The sequence below is a fragment of the Pithys albifrons genome, chromosome 1 (assembly GCF_047495875.1).
Source record: "Pithys albifrons albifrons isolate INPA30051 chromosome 1, PitAlb_v1, whole genome shotgun sequence".
NCBI lineage: Eukaryota > Metazoa > Chordata > Aves > Passeriformes > Thamnophilidae > Pithys > Pithys albifrons.
In genome coordinates this window covers 116,662,921-116,686,422 of record NC_092458.1, presented here as the reverse complement: position 1 = coordinate 116,686,422, position 23,502 = coordinate 116,662,921, and the positions used below count along the sequence as shown (strand labels likewise).

The 23,502-nt window shown below is 47.5% G+C and overlaps 1 protein-coding gene across 3 annotated transcripts in view; it reads right to left on the bottom strand.

The window, feature by feature from the left end:
- Nucleotides 1–23,502, bottom strand: part of RAB6A (RAB6A, member RAS oncogene family) — a 40,572-nt gene that overhangs the window by 16,002 nt on the left and 1,068 nt on the right. For all 3 annotated transcript variants that reach the window (XM_071564721.1, XM_071564711.1, XM_071564700.1), the window contains exon 2: nt 1,028–1,086. In XM_071564721.1, coding sequence (XP_071420822.1) covers nt 1,028–1,086 — 59 coding nt within the window. The remainder of the gene's footprint in view (nt 1–1,027; nt 1,087–23,502) is intronic.

The window sequence follows — 23,502 nt, the reverse complement described above, 5'->3', positions numbered from 1 at the left end:
GGTTTGCAGCAGGGACACAACCCAGCTGGGATGTCTGGGGCTCTGAGGCTTCAACACTGGAGCATCTCCAGCAGCCACACCACTAGAAAATGTCCCAAGTGGAGTTCAAATGTGCCAAGTGGAGTTAAAATGTCCCCAGTGGAGTTAAAATGAAGGAAAACAGGGACAACCACCCCACCACTGGTAGGAGAACAGTCTCTCAGCCAGGCAAAGAGGCTCAGCACAACCTCTCCAGCTCTCCTGGAGTCCCTTCAGGCACTGGAAGGGGTTCTCAGGTCTCCCTGGAGCTCCTTTAGGCCCTGGAAGGGACTCTCAGGTCTCCCTGGAGCTCCTTTAGGCCCTGGAAGGGGCTCTCAGGTCACTCCTGGTAGAAGCTTTCCTGTGAACCCTCAGCATTTCTTGCTGCTGTTCAAACAAGATCCCTGGGCAGACACTAAGCAACAAAAGAGTCACGTTTTTCCCTCTTTTTCCCCCATTCCTCCTCCTCCCACCCCCCTAAAAAAACCTCCACATGCCTCAGGGAACAGATTTTTTCTCAGTTTAGTGTATCCAGAAGGTCACCAACTGTAACCAAGCCACCAAACATGTTCTGCTTGCAAGAGACACACTTTATAAAACCCAAGTATTTTTAGAGCTTCCCACCTTTTCCACCTCACCCTGAATTCTGGCAGTGGGAAACAGCCACTGTTCCCCTGGAAGGGACAAAGCCAATTCTCTCTTTTTTTCCTAAGTTTTCAGTGATTTTTTAGCTTCTGTCAACTGGTTTTTTAAGAGCTGGGTACCTGTTCAGTTTTCCCCACACAGGGATTGGATCTGGGGTGGAAAATGGTGGGGGAAAAACAATCCCTGGTGGATTTAACTATTCCTTGGGTGTTCCTGGAGGAGCACAGAATCCAACCCTCAAGGGCCACTGCAGGGGATTAACATGGAGATTTCACAGCCCAGACTTTGGGCAGTGTCCCAGTTTCCTTGGAATGGCTTCTCCCTGCCATGGAAGGCACCTGGACAGTGCCATGGAATTATTTACCTGGTAGGTGTTGTCAAAGCTGTCGTACATGAACCTGGTGATCAAGGAAGTCTTCCCCACTGCAGGAAGGAAAAAAAAACGTGGATTCAAGGAACAATTCCAGTTGTAAGCAAGTGATTTAAAAATGATTCCCTGTGTCCAATAAATTCACAGTGAGCAGCCAAACCTCCTGCAAGGAAAAGGGCAGGTATTTGATTTTACAACTGCAAAGTCACTGGGAGACTCTTTTTTTTCCCTGGGTCATTCCCAAGTATCAGTTTTACCCTTAAATATTTGTGCTTTGAGGTGAAAACTGAAAGAATTTCTACCAAGTAATTCAGAGATTTGAGCTGAACTAAATGAACAGATTTAATAGGTCTGACAACACTTTAATTATTATTAACAAAGAGCTCTTCTCACTCCTATTTTATGGACAACTTTCTCCTTCTCCAACATCTTCACCTTGGGAGCTGGAACATCCCAACCTGCCTCGTTCCAATGTGTAAATCCTCTGAACTGCAGGCAAAGAATTTGAGAAGCAGAGGAGTCACTCCAGGATCCCTCACTTCCCATTGCTTTCCCTCAGCCTCCTGGAATTCCCACTGGGACAGGAGAAGAGCTGAGTGACTTATCCTGGACACCAAACACTGAAAGTGCAGGAAAAAGGCAGGAAAAAGGGGCACAGAGGCAGAGCTCGTGTTTTTCAGGGAATTTTCCAGAGACTGGGAGTTCTCTGCCAGGATCAAGATTAAGATCCCTTCCTACCCACACCACCCTGTGAGGATTCCATGATTTCTGGTGTAGAGTTTTTAAATTTATTTTAAATCTTAATATAAAACTTGCACCAAAATCTCCAGGATCAGGAATAAGCAGCATTTCCATCCTGAGTTAATCAACAGCCTTTGAGAGAAGGGATCTTCCCAAAACACAACTGGAATTCCCAGGTGAATTCCTCACATATTCTGCTCCCCCAAGTTAAAAAGCTGCCTCTGCAGAGATAAAGCAAATATTCCCTTTGGTGAATATTTTGGGAATATCCATCCCAGCTGGGCAGGAATCCCAAATCCCTGATTGTTTGTGCCACAGATGTGTCCAACACAGCTCAAGGTGGTGCAGGACAAGCAGCACGAGCTGCTGTTTCATCCCATATCCAGGAGCAAATCCAACCCCTCCCCAGCCCAGCACAGGCTGCAAATCCCCACGATTGATTTGCAGCACCACAAACTGGTTTTCCTCACGTGGCCACTGATGCAAACAGACAAATTCAATTCTTCACGGCTCCAATCGAACCCATGGAATTATTTGCTCTGCTAACTCACAATCCCTGAAGGACATTGAAATATTCCAGTGATTTTTTCCCTTTCTGCCTGTACCTGACAGATTTGGATGGGCTGAGTCCAGAAACTATAAAATATTCTGTTTATTCCTGGAGCTTCCCTGCCCTCCCTTGACTCATTTCACAGAAAGAAAGGGGAAATAAGGTGCTGCTTGGCTTGTTTATATTTAAATATCAGCTCAAACAAACATTTGGATAAAGTGGCTTAATGGACTTGGATCCAAGACATTTCTTTCCCCAAACAGACATTCCCAGCTGAATGTTGACAGGCACCAGACCGAGCTGTGCTAATACCAACTGCTCACAGCTCTAATTCCATGATTACTGAGCCATCACCATTCCTGCTTTTAAAAACACTCAGCAAACTCCCTCTAAAAATTCTGGCAAAAGGGGAATTTTTCCGTTTTTATATCCTGGCAGAAGTAAAAGCCCACAATTCCCATTTTATCTATAATTAAAGGGAACAAAAAATCAGGGACTCTTCTCCTGCAACTTTAGATTATATAAAGAGATGCCTTGTTTATTCCAAGCCTGGAATAATCCCTAATATTAGGAGAGCCACTCCTAATTCCTACCAATGGTACAAACCATTCCCAGCCCCACAGAAGACAGTGGGATCACAGAATCATAGAATGGATTGGGTTGGAAAAGACCTCCAAGATCATCAAGTCCAACCCTTGGGCCAACTCCAGTCCCTTTACCAGATCATGGCACTCAGTGCCACGGCCAAGCTCAGCTGAAAAACCTCCAGGGATGGGGAATCCACCCCCTCTCTGGGCAGCCCATTCCAATGCCTGAGCATTCTCTCTGCAAAGAATTTTTTTCTGCTCTCCACTGTTGCAGCAACACTCCACCTTCAATTTCCCCTGGCAGAGTTTGAGCCCATCGTGCCCCCTTGTCCTATTGCTGAGTGCCTGGGAGAAGAGACCAACCCCCACCTGGCCAGAACTTCCCTTCAGGGAGTTCCAGACAGTGCTGAGGTCACCTCTGAGCCTCCTCTTCTCCAGGCTAAACACCCCCAGCTCCCTCAGCCTCTCCCCACAGCACTTGTGCTCCAGTCCCTTCTCCAGCCTCGTTGCTCTTCTCTTCTCAGTTGGGTTGGAAGAGACCTCCGAGATTATCAAGTCCAACCCTTGATTCAACCCCACTGTGATCACCAGCCCAGGGCACGGAGAGCTCAACTGCCCTGGTACACAAAAACAGGACATTCCTAGAAGGAAAGGTTTGATCCCTGGCTCAGCAAATGCCCAAATACCAACACTCAGTTGGACCAGTGGCAGGACCAGCAAACAGAGCTGAGCTGAAGGAACTGTGACATTCCCAGCAGTGGAATTGCATCAATAATCCTATTCCAAACCTCCAGCCAATGCAGCCACCCTGGTGGATGGGAGGGCACCCTTTGCCTGGGAGCCCTGAGGCCTGGCAGGGATTCAGGAAGGGGATCCATCTGCCAGCTGGGATCGATGCTGATCCCATGGCTCCAGCGCCTTTGATCCCACAGCAGCCACTCGGGAGGCTCCAAGGTCATTCCATGCCATTCCTGCCCTGCTCCTGGGATTTGGGTGCAGCCCCAGCCAGCACTGAGTGATGGTGGATACAGATCCCACTGCCAGCATTCCATGCCCACAGCCCTAACGAGGCACTGGGAAGCAGGAGGAGATCCATGGGATAACACAGATTAGGATCAGGAGGGCATTCCTTGCCAGACCCTGCAGAGGGCTCAGGGACAGGCAGGAGTGACCCACACAGGAAAATTACTGGGAATGTGGGATCCACCAGGAGCAGGACTGACAGCTCCACCTCTTTTCCATAGGAATAGGTTTGCCTCTCTCATAACTCTTATCCAAGGATTCCTCTGGAAAAGTCACACTTAAATCTCTGAGTTCACTTCATCAGCAATTAGTTAAAAAAAACAGTATTTGCAAAGCAAAGTAATTTTCAAAGTAATCAACACATCCAGCCTTTTCACTGGAGAGCTGGAAAACTTCCCTTGACCTCTCCCAGACCTGGATCACAGAGATCCAACCTGCTTAAAGCCAGAGGAATTAATTAATTGGAAAACTCTCCTCTGCTCTTCAGTGTCCAACCCTGGAAACTTCACCCAAAGTAAGAAACAAAACTCATTCACTTCCAGACAGAGACTGGATTCATTCAAGGAATTCTCAGGGAGTTTATCCCCAGCCACAGCGAGGAATTCCGAGGATGGCACCCACTGCAGTCCCAGAGAGCAGAGGGAAAAAGGCCTCTCCTTGCTCTAATTAAAGGATTTCTTACCCTCATTTTTTTCCCTATTGATTCCACTCCTGCTCTGCTGTCAAACATCCTTTATCCTGCCATTTCTTTCCTGATGGGAGATGAGATCACACCAAAGGACCATCTGAGCCAGCTCTGTGCATTCTTAAGTCCTCAATAAATTGGAAAAAAATAAAACCAAGAAAGAATAAAAGCAGTAGAAAGCCTGGGAAGGATAAACCTTCTGGAAATTCACCCATGGATCCCTCTAAGTAATTCTGTTTACAACTAAAATCATATAAAAAAAAGATATATTTTTAATTATTAGAAGCATCACTACAGATCTATTTATATATATGTTCATGTATAAAAATATAACTATAAAATATAGATTATTTATTTAAAGGGCAGCACTAAATGGCCGTTTTTCCAAGCCTGGCTGGCTGCTGGAATGAGAAGCTGCTCCCATTGATCCCAGGGAATAGAAACATTTTGTCCTGGTAACACTACAAAAATTGTGCAAGTGGCTTTGGTGCCACTCCAGTGGTTCCCGCATTTCACCAGCCAGTAAAGGCTTCTTTATGTCCAAATCAAATGGTTCAAACAGCCTCTTTGGAGGGGATTTATTCCCAGTTCAGGTTATAAATTATATTGTTGTCCTGTTATAAAGATGGGCCTCTTTAAGGAGGAGTTTATGACTCAGTTTAGGAAATTAATGCGGAATATCCGGAGAGTTAAACCAAACCCAGGGTTGGTTTAAAGCACCTTTGGAATTAGAGATGCTCCATCTCTCCCTTAAATACACTGAATTTCATTCCTCCCAGGGGCAGCTCCCCTTGATTTTGACTGACTGGTCTGGATGTTCCTTCCCAACAGAGCAAACAATGGATAAAGCTCATGGAGAGATCAAACACTCTGGATCAGGAGAGGAAATTAAAGCTCTGCCAGTGCAGCACACTCAGAACACAAAGTCTTCCAGCACTTTTGGCCCTTCTATTTTAGTCCTATATTTCTTCTGGCAAAGGGAATTTGCAGCTGGATTGTCCTACACAGAAGGCCAATGGAAAACATGGATAATCAGGTGTTTCTTTGGCAGCTCAAGAGGCACTTTGGCCAATGAGGACACTGTGAAAATGCAAAAAATATAAATAATAGATGCACAGATTAATTCTGGTTGGGAAAGATCACCAGGATCATGGACTGCAACCACTCCCAGCACTGCCAAGGCCACCACTGACCCCTGTCTCCAAGTGCCACATCCACAGGGCTGTTAAATCCCTCCAGGAATGGTGACCAGGAGCTACAAAAGGGCTACAAAAAGACACCCACGTGGTAAAAATCCATTCAAAATAATTCAAAGTTCTCCAGGGACTCACAAGCAGAACTTTCTCCAGTGAAAAAGAGCCACAAGGATGCTGCTGGCAGCAGTTTGTCCAGGATTTTGGGTGGAAAGAAGGACAGAAACAGGCAAACCACATCAGAAGGGGGTTTGGGGCTGTTTATTTGTGCAGGTCTGTGGAATCCTCCCTCCAAAAGCAGCTCTGGGAATGCAGACAGGATCAATAACAGTGTCCAACAACTGCCCTGCCCTGAATCCCTGCCAGCCCCTCATTCCCCTCAGGTCACACCACAGCCAAGCTCTCATTTTCCCTTTTAATTAGAAGCACTGCTGGAACTGTTTGATGCATTCCCAGATCAATCCCTTGCGCTCCAGGGATTGCCTGGAGCTCTCCAGTGGGAACTGCTGTTCTGCACCCACAAAGCACAGGGAGAAATGCAGGGCCTGGCACTGCAGCTTTCCCATATCCCATATTCCAATGTCATTCCCACAGTACCCTGGGGAACTCCAGGGAAAGGTGTGCCTTGCCCTTCCCAGTTTTCCATCTCCATTTGTTGACAATCAGGAAGAAATAATTAATCACTGTAGTCATTCCAAGACTATTTATACCAAAATCAAAATTAACTCCACAGAAACTACTGGAAAATGTGAGAGACTTTGGGAAGTCCAAGGTAATTTTGGAATACATGGATGCCCCATCCCTGGAAGAGCTGGGAGCAACCTGGTCTGGTGGAAGGTGTCCCTGCCCAGGATAATCCAAATGTCCCCTCCAACCCAAACCACTCTGGGATTCCGTGATTCAAATCAACTATTTGCTTGTTTCTCATCCCATATTTGACTTTCCTGTGGAATGAACCAGCGGAATAACCAAAATGGCCCCAGAAACACCCTGAGTATTTTAAAGCACTGAGAGACGCTGAAAAAACCTTGATTTTCTCACTGTAAATTCCATTCCTTTCATTCTCACAGAGATTCCACCCAAACTGAGCTTTCCAAGGCTGAGTTTTACCAGAGCTCAAGGTGCAGAGCTGAGTTTTACTCACTATACCAATTAAGGGAGAAACAGCCCAGCCAGAATTTTGCTGCTGAGGAGGAAACTCCCATTATTTCTGTCTGACAATCAGGTGCCTCCAACTTCATTCAGCTCTTTGTGACAGGAGAATTTCTGAGCCAACCCTTTTAAATCCTTAAAATCCCAGCAAGTTCCCCGAGCAGCGAGTGTGACATCAGCCTTTTAGCTCAGTGGCTGCTGGAAAAAAAGCTGCATTTAGCGAAGTGGAACAGCCCCCAAGGCAGGGAAAGGAGCCTCAGTGGCTGGTGGGAAGTGCCATGAATATTTATGATGTCTGGTGCAGAGCAGCAGGAAGGGAAGCTGGAGTGGAGGGAACTGGGATGATGTAACAGGGAATGACACCTACCCAGGGTGGGAATGGCTGGGAGCAGCTCCACAAGCTTCAGGAACAGGGACACAAAGGAAGGAGCACCATTTTGCACTCGGAGTGCAGTGGGGTCCTGCATTTCTCATCCTTTTCAAGCCAGAGGGAATAATTTGATTTTCCTGAAGATTTACTACTCTACTTGTTACAACCCCAGGAAAATCGTGGGATTAGAATCACAGAATCACAGAATGGATTGGGTTGGGAAAGACCTCCGAGATCATCAAGTCCAACCCTTGATCCAACCCCACTGTGATCACCAGCCCAGGGCACTCCGTGGGGTTGGATCAAGACATGGTGGATTCTCACTCAGTGCCACATCCACAGAATCACAGAATGGGTTGGGTTGGAAAAGACCTCTGAGATCATCAAGCCTAACTTTTGGTCCAACTCCAGTCCCTTTACCAGATCATGGCACTCAGTGCCACGGCCAAGCTCAGTTGAAAAACCTCCAGGGATGGGGAATCCACCCCCTCTCTGGGCAGCCCATTCCAATGCCTGAGCACTCTCTCTGCAAAGAATTTTCTTCTGCTCTCCAACTTCAATTTCCCCTGGCAGAGCTTGAGCCCATCGTGCCCCCTTGTCCTATTGCTGAGTGCCTGGGAGAAGAGACCAACCCCCACCTGGCCAGAACTTCCCTTCAGGGAGTTCCAGACAGTGCTGAGGTCACCTCTGAGCCTTCTCTTCTCCAGGCTGAACACCCCCAGCTCCTTGAGGCAGCACTGGGGCTGTTTGTCACTCAGGAGGCAAAGATCCAGCACCAGACTCATTTTAATGGCTTCTAAGTGAGATTAATAACCCTGACTCCCAGCCACGCCCCAGATGTGCAGGTTTTTCCCAACATCTGGGACCTCACTGTCACTGAGAAGCACCCAGGAAAGGGAATTTTATCCCAGCCCAGGTGTCAGCAGAGCAAAAGGGGTCTCAGTTCCAGCCAATCTCCCACAGAAACACCAGTTTCTAGTCCTGCTCTTTCCTGTCAAGCACTTCCAGCATTTACAGAAAGGGCCCAATTAGTGCTTTACCTCCAACAACCAGTAATCAAATGATTCACACTCCAGTAACTGGCTGTGAAAATACGTGTGAGCCTGAAAAGCTCATTAATTTCCATTCCTCCACTGCTGTTCTCCACCATAATTCACCCAAGACAGAAGGAAATGGAGGTCGAGGCACTTTGCTGACCTACAAAGTGTTTTTTCCCCGTGCCCAGCAAGGCCTGGAATGACACCCCCTCCTTGGTTTTAGGTCAAATCCAACACATTCCAGGGAAACTCAGTAGAGCCTGAGGATTTCTCTCTCTTTCTAAACCCACCAGAATTCCAGCCTGGTTTGTGGCTTAATTTTGGAGTTCTCAGCCTTGCTTTAGGTGAGCTTCACATCTGGATAGAGACACTTGGGATCAAATCCATTGAATATCCATTGAATATCTCAGTCCCCAGAACTGGGAATGCACCATTAATTAAAGCTACTCAAACACTGCTTTGCCCTCCCTTAAATGAAAATTAAACCATTTTATTCCTGAAAATCCCTCCTTCCCCTGGGATTTTCCCCTGCCGCCTCCAGTGGACAAGGAATTGCCTCTCACAGCGATTTTCCCACAGGATCCCACCTTTGGCACAGCCACTCCCAGCCAGAGCATGGAAAAAAATCCCATTTTTCCAGCTGGCAGCTGAAGGACAACAGGTTCAAAGCCTGCTGTGCCAGTGCTCCCAGTGCTCAGCACCACATGGATGTGTTTGATGCTCCCTCCAGGCATCCCAAACCCAGCAGGGGAAGCAAAGAACTGTCACTGGTGTTCAAAGCTTCGCAGGAGCTGAAGGGAAAAGGAAGAGGCAGAAAAACCTACTTTTGTTATCCATCTATTTTCTATTATCCATTATTTTCTATTATCCCTCCTTTTTTTCAGTCTCCAACCTCTTTGCTTCCTTTAGACACGTTAAAATCCCATTTTTTAGCACTTTTTCCAGAGGGAGGTGCCAGTTTGTTTCATTTGGTATCTGCATTTCTCAGGATAAACTCAGCCAGATGTTAAGGTTGATTTCCCAAGGCACAGCCTGGACACACAAAGCTGGAAAAGGCTCCCCTTTATACTCTGGGATATAAAAGGATCCCACAAATCCATAAAAAATCATGGAGACTCATTACAACCTTAATGACAAACTCAAACTCTTTCCCACCAAATAAATCCTGATCAGCACTGGCAGAATTGATAAAAGTGGAACAATATCCCTGATAATTAATGCACAGGGAAGATTTCCTTTGGGAAAGCCCAAAAACACAGAGTGATAAACAGCTTCATTAACTCTTGTGGGTTAATTAAAAGTAATTAACTTTACTTTTCCTCCCAAAATGGGAAAGATATGAAGGAAACAGATCTCGTGCTCTTTGCTCAGTCAGAGCCACCAAAAAATCAAACACTGAACAGGGTCAGGGTCTGGTTTCAGCCCAAAAACACTCAGGTTACAGACTCTGGAGGGTTTTATAAACAAACTAGAAAATTAAATTAGAAAATTTTCATATAAAAACTGGGTGTTTCTCACCACTACATTGTAGAAAAGAATGAAACAAGAGTCAGTCCCTCAGTGCTGAACAGGAAGCAGCAAATCTATTAAATAGAATAAATTGATTACTCTGTTAATACAGCAAAATTTAAAAAAAACAACATGGAAATGTTACCTCTTAAGGAGAGCTATAAAAATTCATTTTAAAATCCAGTTCTAAAGATGAAGCCCCTTGTCTGGTTTTCTGCAGAGCCAGAAACTGCCTCCCACTTCCCACAGCCAAGGAAACCAGGAGCTTTTTGGGGAAGAGCCTTGGGAATCTTGTAACCAAAGTGCTGTGATGGGGTGAATGAAACGTGCCCAAAAACACCTGGAAAACCCGGGCAGAGCAGGAGAGGGATGGAATCTCACGTGCTGATTCCAGGTGGGAATTGTGGTTTTATTCACATGAGGATGAACAAACTCAGGGGGAGGTAAAGCAAAGATCAAAACTCCACAGATAAGGAAAAGGAGCCTCGGGAATTTTGCCCGAGCCATAAGAGGGATGGGATAAAACACCTAAAGGGAAGGTCCCAAACAGTCTCAGCTCCTGAAAGGTACACAAGGACCATCCCAAAGTGCCACAAAAACATGGAGAGCCCAAAAGACACCCTGAGGATCCAGCTGTGTCCCAGGAATCATGGATACACTCATGTTCTCATAGATATTACAATTAGTTAATTAACAGAGGGCACTCCCAGGCCACATTTACACTTCCAAGTCTGAGCACAGCCCCTCAGGTTTTTCCAGGAATGAAAGATCCCAACATTTACACACTCATGGAGATGTTTTCCCACCCCAGCCTGAAGATCCTACTTCCTTTTATCCTTTACAGAGCTAAAACTTTTCTTTAAAACAAGTTCTCTAAATATTCTCCAAAAGGACTTTATTTGAGCTGCTCACAAATCCCCTCAGAAGTGCCTTGAGAGCCTCAGCCAGAGACACTGGAAACAAAGAGCAGCACTTCCCAAAACTACCCCAACCCTGGAAAATCCTGGAACGCACATCCCAAGGATATGGATCTGGAGATAAAGGAAGGATTTAGCAGCACACAGGCCCATGTCACCACAAGTCTCCTCTCAAAATCTTGGCACAGGAGTAAGGAAGGAGCTCCCAGCTCTGGGAATTCCAGGAGGACCTGAGCAGCAACTCAGCTGGGAAAAGGAGAGTTTAAGGACAAACTGGAAGGCATTCCATGCAGGGAATGTTGATGGGATGCTCCTCCTGCATCTCAGAACTCTTTTTTTGTTTAAAGCTGAAACACAAAGTCACCCCTTCTGGACTCCTCACTCTGCTTTTGAACACTGGAGTTCATCCAGCACAGGGAGAAGGGGAAACCCAGTTAGGGAGGCAGGATTTGGGAGGCAGGAGCTGGAGGATGAGGGAAAAGGAAGGAGGGAGGAACAAGATCAGATCCTGGCTGCTGAAGTTCTCTTCATTCCAGCTGCAGTTTAGCTGGGAATGGCTGTCTGAGCCTGGATGAGGAACCAGGATCCACAAGCACAGGGGTTTAAAAGCCAAGAATGAATAAATCCTGTGCCAAAACAGGCACTGAGGAAACACGTGGGAAACAGTCCCACTGGAGAAAGGTGAAATGGGATTTATATTCTCAGCAAGGCTGTGACTAAAGGTTAATCCAGGCTCCAAACCCACCCCTGGATGCCCAGGAAAAGCCGGTGCTGCAGAGCTGTCTCCTTCCAGCTGCAATTCCAGATCCCTCCAGGTGGGAAGGGCTGGGCTGGAGCTGGGCCATGGCCAGGGGCACAATCACTGTTTGCCTCTCACCAACACTGTCCATTATCTCTGATAATCCCCACACCACTCTGGCTCCACATTCCCAATAACTCCATTTCTGGACAAAGTATCCGTGTTGGGTTTTGGGCTGGAATTTCAGAGCATCTCCCCTTAACTTTGTTGCAGGTTTTTTCAGCTTTGCTGAGAGCACACTGGGATAATTAAAAGCCTTTAGAGACACTTCAGCCCAGGCAGAAATGCAGCCACACAAACACCTGGGAGCCCCAAAAACTAAGCAGGTCGCTGCTTATACAACACAACAGACAATTCTGCTTCTAATTCCAACTTCTGTGCATTCATGTTACACAAAATTCAGCTGGAATTTCACTTCCAGCCTGGGATATTCCACCCTATAATGGTTCACTTTGAACTTACTAAGTTTCAGAGACCAATATTGAAGTGTTGTAATTGCAAGGGTGGCTTAAAATTCACTTTATACCTGAAAGCCCATGGGCATAAAGCCACTTTTTGAAGCATCCACTGTGTCCAAGCTCTACCATTTCAGCACCCCATAAAAACCAGGGCAGCAAAACCCCACGAGATCTCCAGGAATTAATCCTTATAAGAAGCCAAAGGTGAGCAGAGAAATTGGGGTGAAGTTGAACTGATTTTGCTGAATAAAATACCTTCATTTTAGTTTTCACAACTACTGAAGCAAAACAGCATCTTCTGTCCTTCAGGAGCAGCCCCAAACCCAGAGGGGAAATCAAGGATGTCACTGCACAGTCACATGGATGGAATCCTGCTCCTTTAGCACATTCCCTGGAATCCATTCAGTGAAGTCACTGCAGGAACAACAGAAGGAATTCCAGTTCCCTCTGGGTGTTCTGTTACCACAGCAGGAACGCCCCAAAACCAGCAGGACCTTTGAAGGTCACCATGTCCATCAAGGCCTCAAAACTTCCCAAGGAAATTTAGGAAAAAGGAGGAAAACCTCAATTATTAGGCACCCAAAGCCCAGAATATCCCAATATTATTGATAACACTGCCTAATAAAGGCAAATTGTTTGAGTAGCTGGAACAGCAAAGACATCCAGGAATATCCCAATTCCTGTCACCTGACGGAGCAATCCAGTTTTAACCTCCAGCTTCTTGTCTGCCCTGGAGTTTGGGATGTTCTTCCCACTTAACTGGACAGGACAGGGAATGCTGATGGCATGGAGACACCTCATCCCTGGCTCTAGAGCTGCCCCTCAAAGCACCTCACACATCACCTGAAAGAAGGGAAAAAGTTCATTTATTAAGCACAGGCAACACAAGATGAAACAGCCTTTGGGATTGCTCCTGGAATGCAAAGATTTCATGGAAAAAAATTAAAAGTGGGGAAAAAAGATGCTGATATCTGACAGTTATTTGTGCTATTTAATGAACTTTTATTGAAGTTCTCCCAGAAATTTCCAGACTAAGTAGTTGATTCTCTCTCCAAATAATAAAATTGAAATCTTTCCTCTCAGGAACTCTCCAGGCAAACTGGATCCAGGAATTACATCCCAAGATTCAGAGGTACTGACTAATCTAAGGAGAGCCCCCAGAAAATATTCATTAAATGCTGCAAACAGGACAACATGTCTTTAAACCACCTCAGCAGGGGTTAATTAACTCATTATAGAGGTGTTTTCAGCTACAGAACACTGAGGAGAATCTATTTAGACGTGGCAAACAGATCAGGAAACTGAAAGTCAGGAATAAAAGCCTGGAAGAGCTCAGTGAGAGCCAAGAGGTTCCAAGTTCTGGATTCCTCCAGAATATCACAGTGGGGTTTGTGATGCTGCTAAATGGACATTTCAATGGGTATATTCCATGCACTTTGACACAAGGGATTGCTCAGGTCAGAAAGGGTTCACTGCCCTTCTGAGCTTAGGTATGATTTGAAAGGATGAGAATTAGCTCAGGAAAACTGTTTTTCTCCCTGTTTCTCTGTAGTTCCAGGAGAGGAATCCCTGTCTTGGGAAGAGTTTGGGCCACAGGTCTTCCCAGTTCCTCTGGTTGGTGGGAGCAGTTCCAAGTGGAGGCTGAACCATTCAGGTCCTGCCTGCACTGACACTCCTGCTCAACCTGCACTCCAGACTGAGAACTCCAAGCTCTGTGAGGTTCATCCAGCACAATTCCCAACCTTCCAATGGACAGGCCCCTAAAAACCTCCTCACTGAGACACAAACCTGTCTATAAGGAGTTTAAACCAGCTGACCAAGAACTTGTTCCTTCCCAAATGCCTTGGGAAGAGGCCACGGAGCCTGAAGGGCCTGCAGAGTCAAGGTTTGAGACTCATCTGGAATAATTTAAAAAAATTAAAAATTACCCTTTAAAAGATAGAGAATTGGTTCCAAATTGTAAATGCAACAAGTTTTGCTGGTGTTTCTTTTATTCTGATCTTTTCTATTCCAGAAAGAACTGTGGGGTTCAAATATAGAAAAAAAAAATCAAGTGTTTGTATGAGAAATTCGGTTTGGAGCAGGAAATTCTTTAGAGAAGAATCACCTGCAGCCCAGCTGGGATCCAGTGTCTTGAAATAGATATTCTCCTCCAGCAGAATCTGTAAATAAATATTCTCCTCCAGCAGCTTCTAGAAGAGCAATCCCTTCATACAAGGGCTCCAAGGACTAGTGAAGTTCCTATTTCATGATAATAATTCCTAAGACACACAGAGATTTGTTTCTAACCTGAGCAATCCCTTGTATCAAAGAGAATTTGGGATCTTCAGACTCCCCATCTGAAAAAAACAGCTTTGTCTGCACCTCAGGTTGGTTCTTGGCTCAGGTGTTTCAGGCAAGTAATTCAGAAGCACCAAATCCAGGAAAAAGCACAGAAACATCTCCAAAATATTTTAACACCAAACCAGCAGAAGAGCCAAGACTGGCAAAGCTTTTTTTTTTTCCCTGGGAAAAGCTTCTTTTTTCAAGTCCTCTGTTGCACCACAGCATCCAAATAAAGAGGTCAATTTTATGGGACACAAGTGTTTGATCCTCCTGCTGTTTATGCAGTGTCAGGGGGGAAAAAAAGTCACAGTGTGGTTTAAGAGCAGCTAAAAATAGAAAAAAGTGGAAGGGAATTATGGTCACGATTGTAGGATGGAGGATAAAAGCCACTCTGATGAGTCTTCGGTGAAAAAAGGCCAAAGATAACCCAACTGGGAAGGAAAACCGGGGAGTCGGAAGAACAGAAAGAACAGGAACATAATTGTGAGGGGAATATATGAAGGATTGATATTGAGGCAGCTTGGGAAGCTCAGGAGGGATTGCAGGAACTGGAAACCAACCCTTTGTATGGCATTCCAAGGTCAGGAAATGAAAAAATTCAGGATTTCCTCGCAATGATAAACCAAATTCCAACTGTTCCCAGCCATCTGTCCCTTCTCCAGCTGCTGAGGGATGCTCCTCAAGCCTCATTCCAACCAGCAGCAAAGCCATCCTGGGTTTTATGCACTGATTTTCCAGCCATTTTGAGAGAGCCAAGGACACAACACCCAAAAACTGCCTGGGCAGCAATGAAGGGGAAGGGAGAAAATAACCAGGGAATAGAGACAAGACAAGGAAGGCAGGAAACCTCCAGCATGGAGACCCGGCTCCTGCTGTCCAGGAAAGGCCAAAAGGAGTCAGAACTTCCCTGGAAAGAGAATGTGCCCTCCATTTTCTCCTCCAGTGGGTGATCAGCAATAGGACAAGGGGGCACGATGGGCTCAAGCTCTGCCAGGGGAAATTGAAGTTGGAATCAGAAAAAATTCTTTGCAGAGAGAGTGCTCAGGCATTGGAATGGGCTGCCCAGAGAGGGGGTGGATTCCCCATCCCTGGAGGTTTTTAAACTGAGCTTGGCCGTGGCACTGAGTGCCATGATCTGGTAAAGGGACTGGAGTTGGACCAAGGGTTGGACTTGATGATCTCGGAGGTCTTTTCCAACCCAATCCATTCTATGAGTCTGTGATTCCACTGCCCACCCAGTTCACATTCCTCCTGCCAGGCCATTCCCACGAACTCCTCTTGTCACTGCCACAGAGGGGTCTCGTGGCCATTTCTGTGCCAGCAGGAAAGGACAGGAATGAGGGGATATCTTCTACTCCCAGAAAAGGCAACACCTCCATTACACCACAGGAAGCTGCAAGGAAACTCCTGCACTCCCATTAATCCATCTGCCTGCCCATCCCTGGGAAAGTCAAAAAGGAGAGTCTAGGAAAGCCAAAAAGGAGTCAGAACTTCCTTGAAAAGAGAATGTTCCCTCCATTTTCTCCTCCAATGGGTGATTCCACTGCCCATCCAGTTCACATCCCTCCTTGCCAGGCCATTCCCACAAACTCCTGTCACTGCCACAGACGGATCTTGTGGCCATTCCTGTGCCAGCAGGACAGGAAGGAGGGGATGTCTTCTGCTCCCAGAAAGGCAACACCTCCATTATACCACAGGAAACTGCAAGGAAACTCCTGCACTCCCATAAATCCACCTGCCTGCTCATCCCTGAGCAGCTCCAGAGGCTCTGCAGGGCCAAACTCCCAGTACAGGAGCAGGAATTGTCTCTTCCCAGCTCCACAGCAGCTCCCCACGCCCCTTGGCAAAGCTCAGCCTGCCAAGGATCTTGTCAATCTGGCCTCAGGCACTGCTTGGAGCTCTGCCACCCTTCCAGGGCCCCTCTCCTTTCAGCACTCATCTCTCCCAGCCTTAATTTCCCTTCCCTTTGCGTGGCACACATCAGGAACATCAGGAAAATGAGCTGGCTGTAACTCAGCCCCAGACAGAGGCACCGACAGGAAGCATTGAGGGCAGTGGAATAAAGTGGCCCCTGCATTAATTACAGGAGTGCTGGAGTTGGGTTTTTTTCCTGCAGCAGTTGCTGATTGCTCCTTCTGGAAGCAAATCATTAAAAATAAGTCACTTAGCAGGATAAATGGCACTGCTCTGGGGGGGTGCAAATGCTGCCAGTGCAGAGTTTGTGTCACAATTCCAGCCAGAGCAGAGACCAACTGAGAGGACATTTCCCATCAGCAGGTTTAGCTGCCCCTTCCCTTGGTTGTGCCATTCCTGAAGACAAACCTCTCCAGCATTCCTTCCCAGCTGTTTCCATCCTGGACACATTTGCTTTGGATGTAAAGCAAAGCTCTGTGTGTTGGGAACACCCACACAAGTCTGGATGAGAGAACACCACGAGCCTGTGAGGCTGGGAATAGCTGGGTGGCATCTCCAGGGGATCCTGGCAGCCACTCAAGGCATGGGAGCTCCTCCAGAGTCCCAACTCCCAGCTTTGGAATGGGAGTCTTTGCCATGGGCCTTGCACAGAGACAGCCATGGAAGCAGCCAGGGCCAAGCAGGAATCACCCATGGAATCACCAGTCAGGCTCCAGTGTGGCATTCCCAGCTCTGGGACTAAAGGAGGAAGCCACAGCTTGGACAAAAACACCTCAGGAGAAGGAAAAGACTTTGAAGAACATCCTGACTTTATCAGATATCACTACCAAGAGCCTCAGGATTTTGTGTTTGGCTTCGTAAGGATCCTTTAGAAGGATACTCAGCTTCCCACAGCAACTAAACCAGCTGGCACCACCGTGGGCATGCCACAAGTCCCAGGGACTGGGAAATCACAGAATCATAAAATCATAGAATGGATTGGGTTGGAAAAGACCTCCGAGATCATCAAGTCCAACCCTTGGTCCAACTCCAGTCCCTTTACCAGATCATGGCACTCAGTGCCACGGCCAAGCTCAGTTTAAAACACTCCAGGGTTGGGGAATCCACCCCCTCTCTGGGCAGCCCATTCCAATGCCTGAGCACTCTGCAAAGAATTTTTTCCTGATCTCCAACTTCAATTCCCCCTGGCATTCCTGCAGCACGGACCCATCCCAGATTTCCAGCAGAAAGGACACGGTGAACAAAAAAAAAATGAGAATTCCACCCTCACTCTAAGAACTCCAATGAAACAAATGCAGCATTGTGCTGGACAGCTGAATAAGAACTTCCTTCCCAACTGGAAGGCTGAATTCCCTTTTCCAGACTCGACAGGAGGCAGCCAGAAGCAGCAAGGGGCTTGACAGCTCGGAGCTCACACTGAGGACATGAATTTATTTACGTTCAGTTTCACACAATATTTGCTTTCCAGTTTGTCTTATTTCCTTTGATGCACCAGGCTGTGTTTGGGTAAGAGTCAAACAGTACTAAAACACATAAAAAGTCATTTTTCCCAGCTAATATCACTGCAATATTCCAAAACATATTTAGCCCATCATAGTCTGAACACAAAAGGAAAATACCTGATGTGAAATAATTGATTCAACTGCTCACTGTCCCTGGGCCTTTCTGGGTGTTACAGCCAGAAGAGTTTGGTTTATGCTGAGGGGAAGACAAAGAACCCATTTAGCTTTTCAGCTCTGTAAATAAACCAAGCAAAGGGGCCTGAAAAATTCTACTTTCACTGCAAGTCCACATTTTGGCTGTTGCTTGTTTGCCAAGACACTCATTTTTCATTTAAACTCCTCCCATAAATAACTTACACTGATGTGTCAAGCCCGTAATCACTTTGATTATATCAGGTAATTTCAAAATAGAGAATCACAGGATCATCTGGGCTGAAAACACCTCCAGGATCATTGAGTCACACCCTTGACCAAGCTCTGAGGTCTCTTCCCTGCTTCAGACCACCATCAGCATTCCCATTCCCTTCCAGAAATGTTTATGTATCATAAATTAACTGTTCTTGCAATTCAGGACTCACAGGTGAATCCTGGAGGTTGATCTGACAGATCTGGTGGTGCTCAGGCAGAGAATGTGATTCCTCTGAGCCACATTCCAAGGCACTGAGGGGTTTAGTTGGCTCGTTTGGGGTGGTTAGTTTGGGATTTTATACTCATTAGTGAGCACAACAAGTACCTGGATGTGCATGAACGCAACAAAATGCCTTTAAACATCTGGACTAAATTACCAGGTGACAAGAAGGCAGCTCTTTCCTCACAAACTGGTTACAGGAGATGGATTTTTAACCATCAGTGAGGCTGAGGCTGTTGGTTCTGGTAATTCCCAAGTGCTCCCTCCTCTGCTTAGGTGGTCCCAAATGAGCTGCCTCACCTTTGTTTCTCCACCAGTCCCATTTACATCCCCACCAAAACCTCCAGGCCTTGGCTTTGCCCATCCTGGATCAAATATCAGGCACCACCACCCCCCTCAGCAGATGCAGGAAAAAAATCCACTCTCTCACATCAAGCGAAAAGATCATCATTTGGTTAAAATCCCAGGTTATTTCTCAGATGCAGACAGCAAAGGATGACAGAGTGCAGAAAGGCACAGCTATTTTCAAGAACAGATCCAGCTCCTTCAGAGCCTTCCACAAATAGCCAGGGATCAAAAGGCACCACGAGAACAGGACCAGAAAACACCGAAGCCTTTTCTGTGACAGACATTGCTGCAGGGAGGGAGTTGTCAGAGAGGGAGAGAAAGAGAAATGGTGGAGTTCGAGGTCCTTGGGACAGCAAGGAGGGACCAGACACCAACTCTGGCTTGGGATGAAAGAGACTTTACAGCTCCACCCCTGCCATGGGCAGGAACACCTCCCACTATCCCAGGATGCTCCAACCCGGCCTTGGACACTCCCAGAGATGGGGCAGCTACAGCTTCTCTGGGCAACCTGTGCCAGGGCCTGCCCACCCTCCCAGGCAGGAATTCCTTCCCAGTATCCCATCTATCCCTGGCCTTTGTCCATGTGAAGCCACTCCCCTTGTCCTGTCCCTCTCTATCTCTCCTGGAGCTCCTTCAGGCCCTGGAAGGGGCTCTCAGCCCTCCTGGAGCTCCTTTAGGCTCTGGAAGGGGCTCTCAGCTCTCCTGGAGCTCCTTTAGGCTCTGGAAGGGGTTCTCAGGTCTCCCTGGAGCTCCTTTAGGCACTGGAAGGGGCTCTCAGCTCTCCCTGGAGCTCCTTTAGTCTCTGGAAGGGGCTCTCAGCTCTCCCTGGAGCTCCTTTAGTCTCTGGAAGGGGCTCTCAGCTCTCCTGGAGCTCCTTTAGGTCCTGGAAGGGGCTCTCAGCTCTCCCTGGAGCTCCTTTAGGCCCTGGAAGGGGCTCTCAGCTCTCCCTGGAGCTCCTTCAAGCTCTGGAAGGGGCTCTCAGGTCTCCTGGAGCTCCTTCAGGCTCTGGAAGGGGCTCTCAGGTCTTCCTGGAGCTCCTTTAGGCTCTGGAAGGGGCTCTCAGGTCTCCATGGAGCCTCCTATTCTCCCAGCAATTCCTGTGCATTCCTCCCAGGCTGCCCTACCTGTCCCTGCTTCCACATCCTCTGTGGACTTCCCTGTTGGGTCTGAGGTTGTCCAGGAGCTCCTGGTTCATCCACGCTGGTGTTTCCTGACTCCCCCCTTGCTGGGATGCATTGCTGATATTCCACATGTGCCCAAGAAACACCAGGGAGATTCACACAGCCCAAACACCACCCCAAATATCCCACCAATGGAAAACCAACATTAGGAAGTTAAACAGGAGGGAAGGGGATGAGCTTTTAAAGCACCAGTGGGACAAGGCAGTAGCTCTCTGGAGCTGGTAAGCTGAGAATTCCTTAAAAACAAGGGAGGTTTGGGTTGCAGAGGGATCCCTGCAGGGTGAGTCCAGGTTCAGGTCACACACCAGGCACCTGCAGCTCCCCAGGTATCCAATAAAACACATCCAGCTCAGCAGGCCCTGGCCCAAGTTATGCAACAGCACAGCTCAGCAGGGCTCTCCAAGCAGGTACATTCCTATTAACCTGCTCCTAAAGTGGGTTTCAGGATTAAAAATCTCAGCTCCTGATAAAAAAAATGGTTGAAATTTTCTCCATGATTTTATGCAATGCAGAAATGCCCTCACAGAGAGAGACAACAGGGAGTTCTCTTGCTTTGTGGACACACTGATGCCCTTCAGACACCAGTGGAAGGTGCAGCACAAACTCACATGGTGGACAAACACTCCTGTTGAGTTCTGCCCACTCAACCCACAAAAAATTCCATTTATTAAGGAGTGGAGGTGTTCCTGTGCAAGGCAGAACTAAAGAAGTTATTAATATTTGAATATATATGATATTTTCTGCAAGTTACCTCAATGTAGGTGATGTGTGCATTAACTGGTGTGACCCAGAAACCAGAATTCCTCAAACTCGAGGTATCAGGGCTGATAAAAACCACCTGATAAAAGCAGATCAAAGGCAGTAAGGAACACACTTCCCCACACACAATAGCTCTGTCTAATCCCTCAGCACGGAGCCCTCCCTGCCTTTTCAGTGAAGATTTGCATATTTAAAACTGCTACACTCTGTATCGTCTTCAATCATTGAGAAGAGTAATTCAATTAAGGGGAGTGCTGGAGAAGTTAAAAAAATAAAGAGATGGAGAGAGAGGAGGGAAAGGCTCTCCTGGCTGGACACAGAAAAAAAAAAGGGATTGAAAGAGAGGAGAGAAAGGTTCTCCTGGCTGGACACAGAAAAAATAGATGGAAAGGAGGGAAAGGTTCTCGTGGCTGGACACAAAAAAATAAAGGGATTGAAAGAGAGGAGGGAAAGGCTCTCCTGGCTGGACACAGAAAAAATAGAGAGATGGAGAGAGAGGAGGGAAAGGTTGGGTGGACACAGAAAAAAATAAAGGGATGGAGAGAGAGGAGGGAAAGGTTGGGTGGACACAGAAAAAAATAAAGGGATGGAGAGAGAGGAGGGAAAGGTTGGGTGGACACAGAAAAAAAATAAAGATGGAAAGAGAGGAGGGAAAGGTTGGCTGGACACAGAAAAAATAAAAGAGATGGAGAGAGAGAAGGGAAAGGTTCTCCTGGCTGGACAGGGATGATGTGGCAGCCTCGTGATGCACCCACAGCACACGCGGCCGGTCCCTTTCCTGCAGCACCAGAGATTCTCCCACAGTTATTTCCCAACATTACTAGGGCCTTTATTCTTCCAGGAGGGATTTGGAATGGGAGCCGTAAAAAAAATAAAAAATGGCAGGGAATGACATCATGGCAGAGCCATGTGAGGAGAGTGGATTCAGGAATTGCTGTGTCTCCATCCCGGGGCTCCCTCCGTGCTGGAACGTGCCCACGCTGCAGCACCCACGGGAGCCACGGAGCAGCCACAGGGCCAGCCAGTTCCCAGGATCCCAGAATCCCAGGAGCCCAGACAAAGGCAGGGCTGCAGCTGCTGGGCAGGCCTGGATTCAAAGAGCCCCCACCCACCCCTGAGCAGTGGCTGCAGGAATGGATATCCAGACAGGAGCATCCTGTACCCACAGAGTCCCTTCTCTCCTCCCCAGACTTGATGGCATGGCCAGGAATTGTTTAAACACAGCTGAGGAGCTGAGAGGGAAAAAATCCCTGCAGGAAGGAGGTATCTGATGTTATGTCTGCTGCAAGGGAGGGGAATCCACGTGTAAAGGAGCTGCTGAGCTTTAAAATCTGCACCAGCTCCCACAGCCTTCCATGGAGGAAAAGCTTCAGGATAGTGAAGCTCAGAAAGGCAGGAAAACAAGCCAAGCATTTTGCAAATACTTGAAATTCCTGTTATCAAATACCTGGGAAAACAAACAAACAAACAGACAAAAAACCTCACAACAAACCAGCATTTCCTACACATGACCCTCTTTCAAAAGCCTCCTAAAATGGCTGGCCAAAAAAATAATAATAAATAACAAATACCTGAGTTGAACTTGTGCTCCCCAAATCCCTGAGATGAAGAAGAGCAACCCCAAACCCACAAAATCAAAAAGAAGGATTAAAGGAACAGACTTGAAGGAAACAGACAATGTATAGGCAAATAATTTCAATTACAGCTTTATCACCAAGCTCATCCACAGGAGGGAGGAAACACCAAATATAAGTTATTTGGACCAAAAAAAACCCATCCCAGTATTTCATCATCTCCCACACAGAGACCAAAGGTGGCTGAGGGAGCAAATACCCCGCCCTGAGACAGAAATATTTCTGCACCTCTTCATTAAGCCAAAGATCGCTGGGTATCTCACCAGCATTGCACAAAGCAGCTGATAAAGGAGCTTTCTCTTTTTTTTTTTCAGAAAACTCTTTCACGGGAAGGACCCGGAATGCAGTAATGGAGAGAGAGGCCTTGCCTTCCGCTGGGGAGGGAGGAGACAGCGCTGGGGCTGAGGGTTTGTCATTCCAGAGACAGGGAGAAAACCTCCCTGCCTGAATTAAATATTCAGAGCGTGGCTCTGCCAAGGCACAGCTCCATTATGGAAAAACGCTGTATTTACACAGGAAAGAAACGCTGTGGTTGTGGCTCTGGCCCCCCAAAAACCAGAGGGGAGGGGATCAATGAATCAGCAACTGCCCCTGGCTCTGGGGAGGGGGAAAGCAGAACCCCTGAGACCACCAGGAGGGTGGGTGGGTGGCACGGAAAAAAGGAGGTGACCCTCTCAGACCCTCTGGAGGGTGGGTGGGAGTGAAAGGGAACCCCAGCAGAGCAGGTGGGTGTCAGGGACCCCCAGGAGGGCGGGTGACAGGGAGGACAAAGGAGGGTGATCCTCTCAGACCCCCAGGAGGGTGGGTGGGTGTTGGGGACCCCAATAAAGCTGAGTGGGTGGGTGGCAGGGAGGACAAGGAGGATGATCCTCTCAGACCCTCTGGAGGGTGGGTGGGTGGGTGAATGGGAATGAAACGGATACCCAGGAGGGTGGGTGGGTGTCAGGGACCCCCAGGAGGGTGGGTGACAGGGAGGACAAGGAGGGTGATCCTCTCAGACCCTCTGGAGGGTGGGTGGGTGAATGGAAGTGAAAGGGATACCCAGGAGGGTGGGTGGGTGGGTGTCAGGGACCCCCAGGAGGGTGGGTGACAGGGAGGACAAGGAGGGTGATCCTCTCAGACCCTCTGGAGGGTGGGTGGATGGGAGTGAAAGGGAT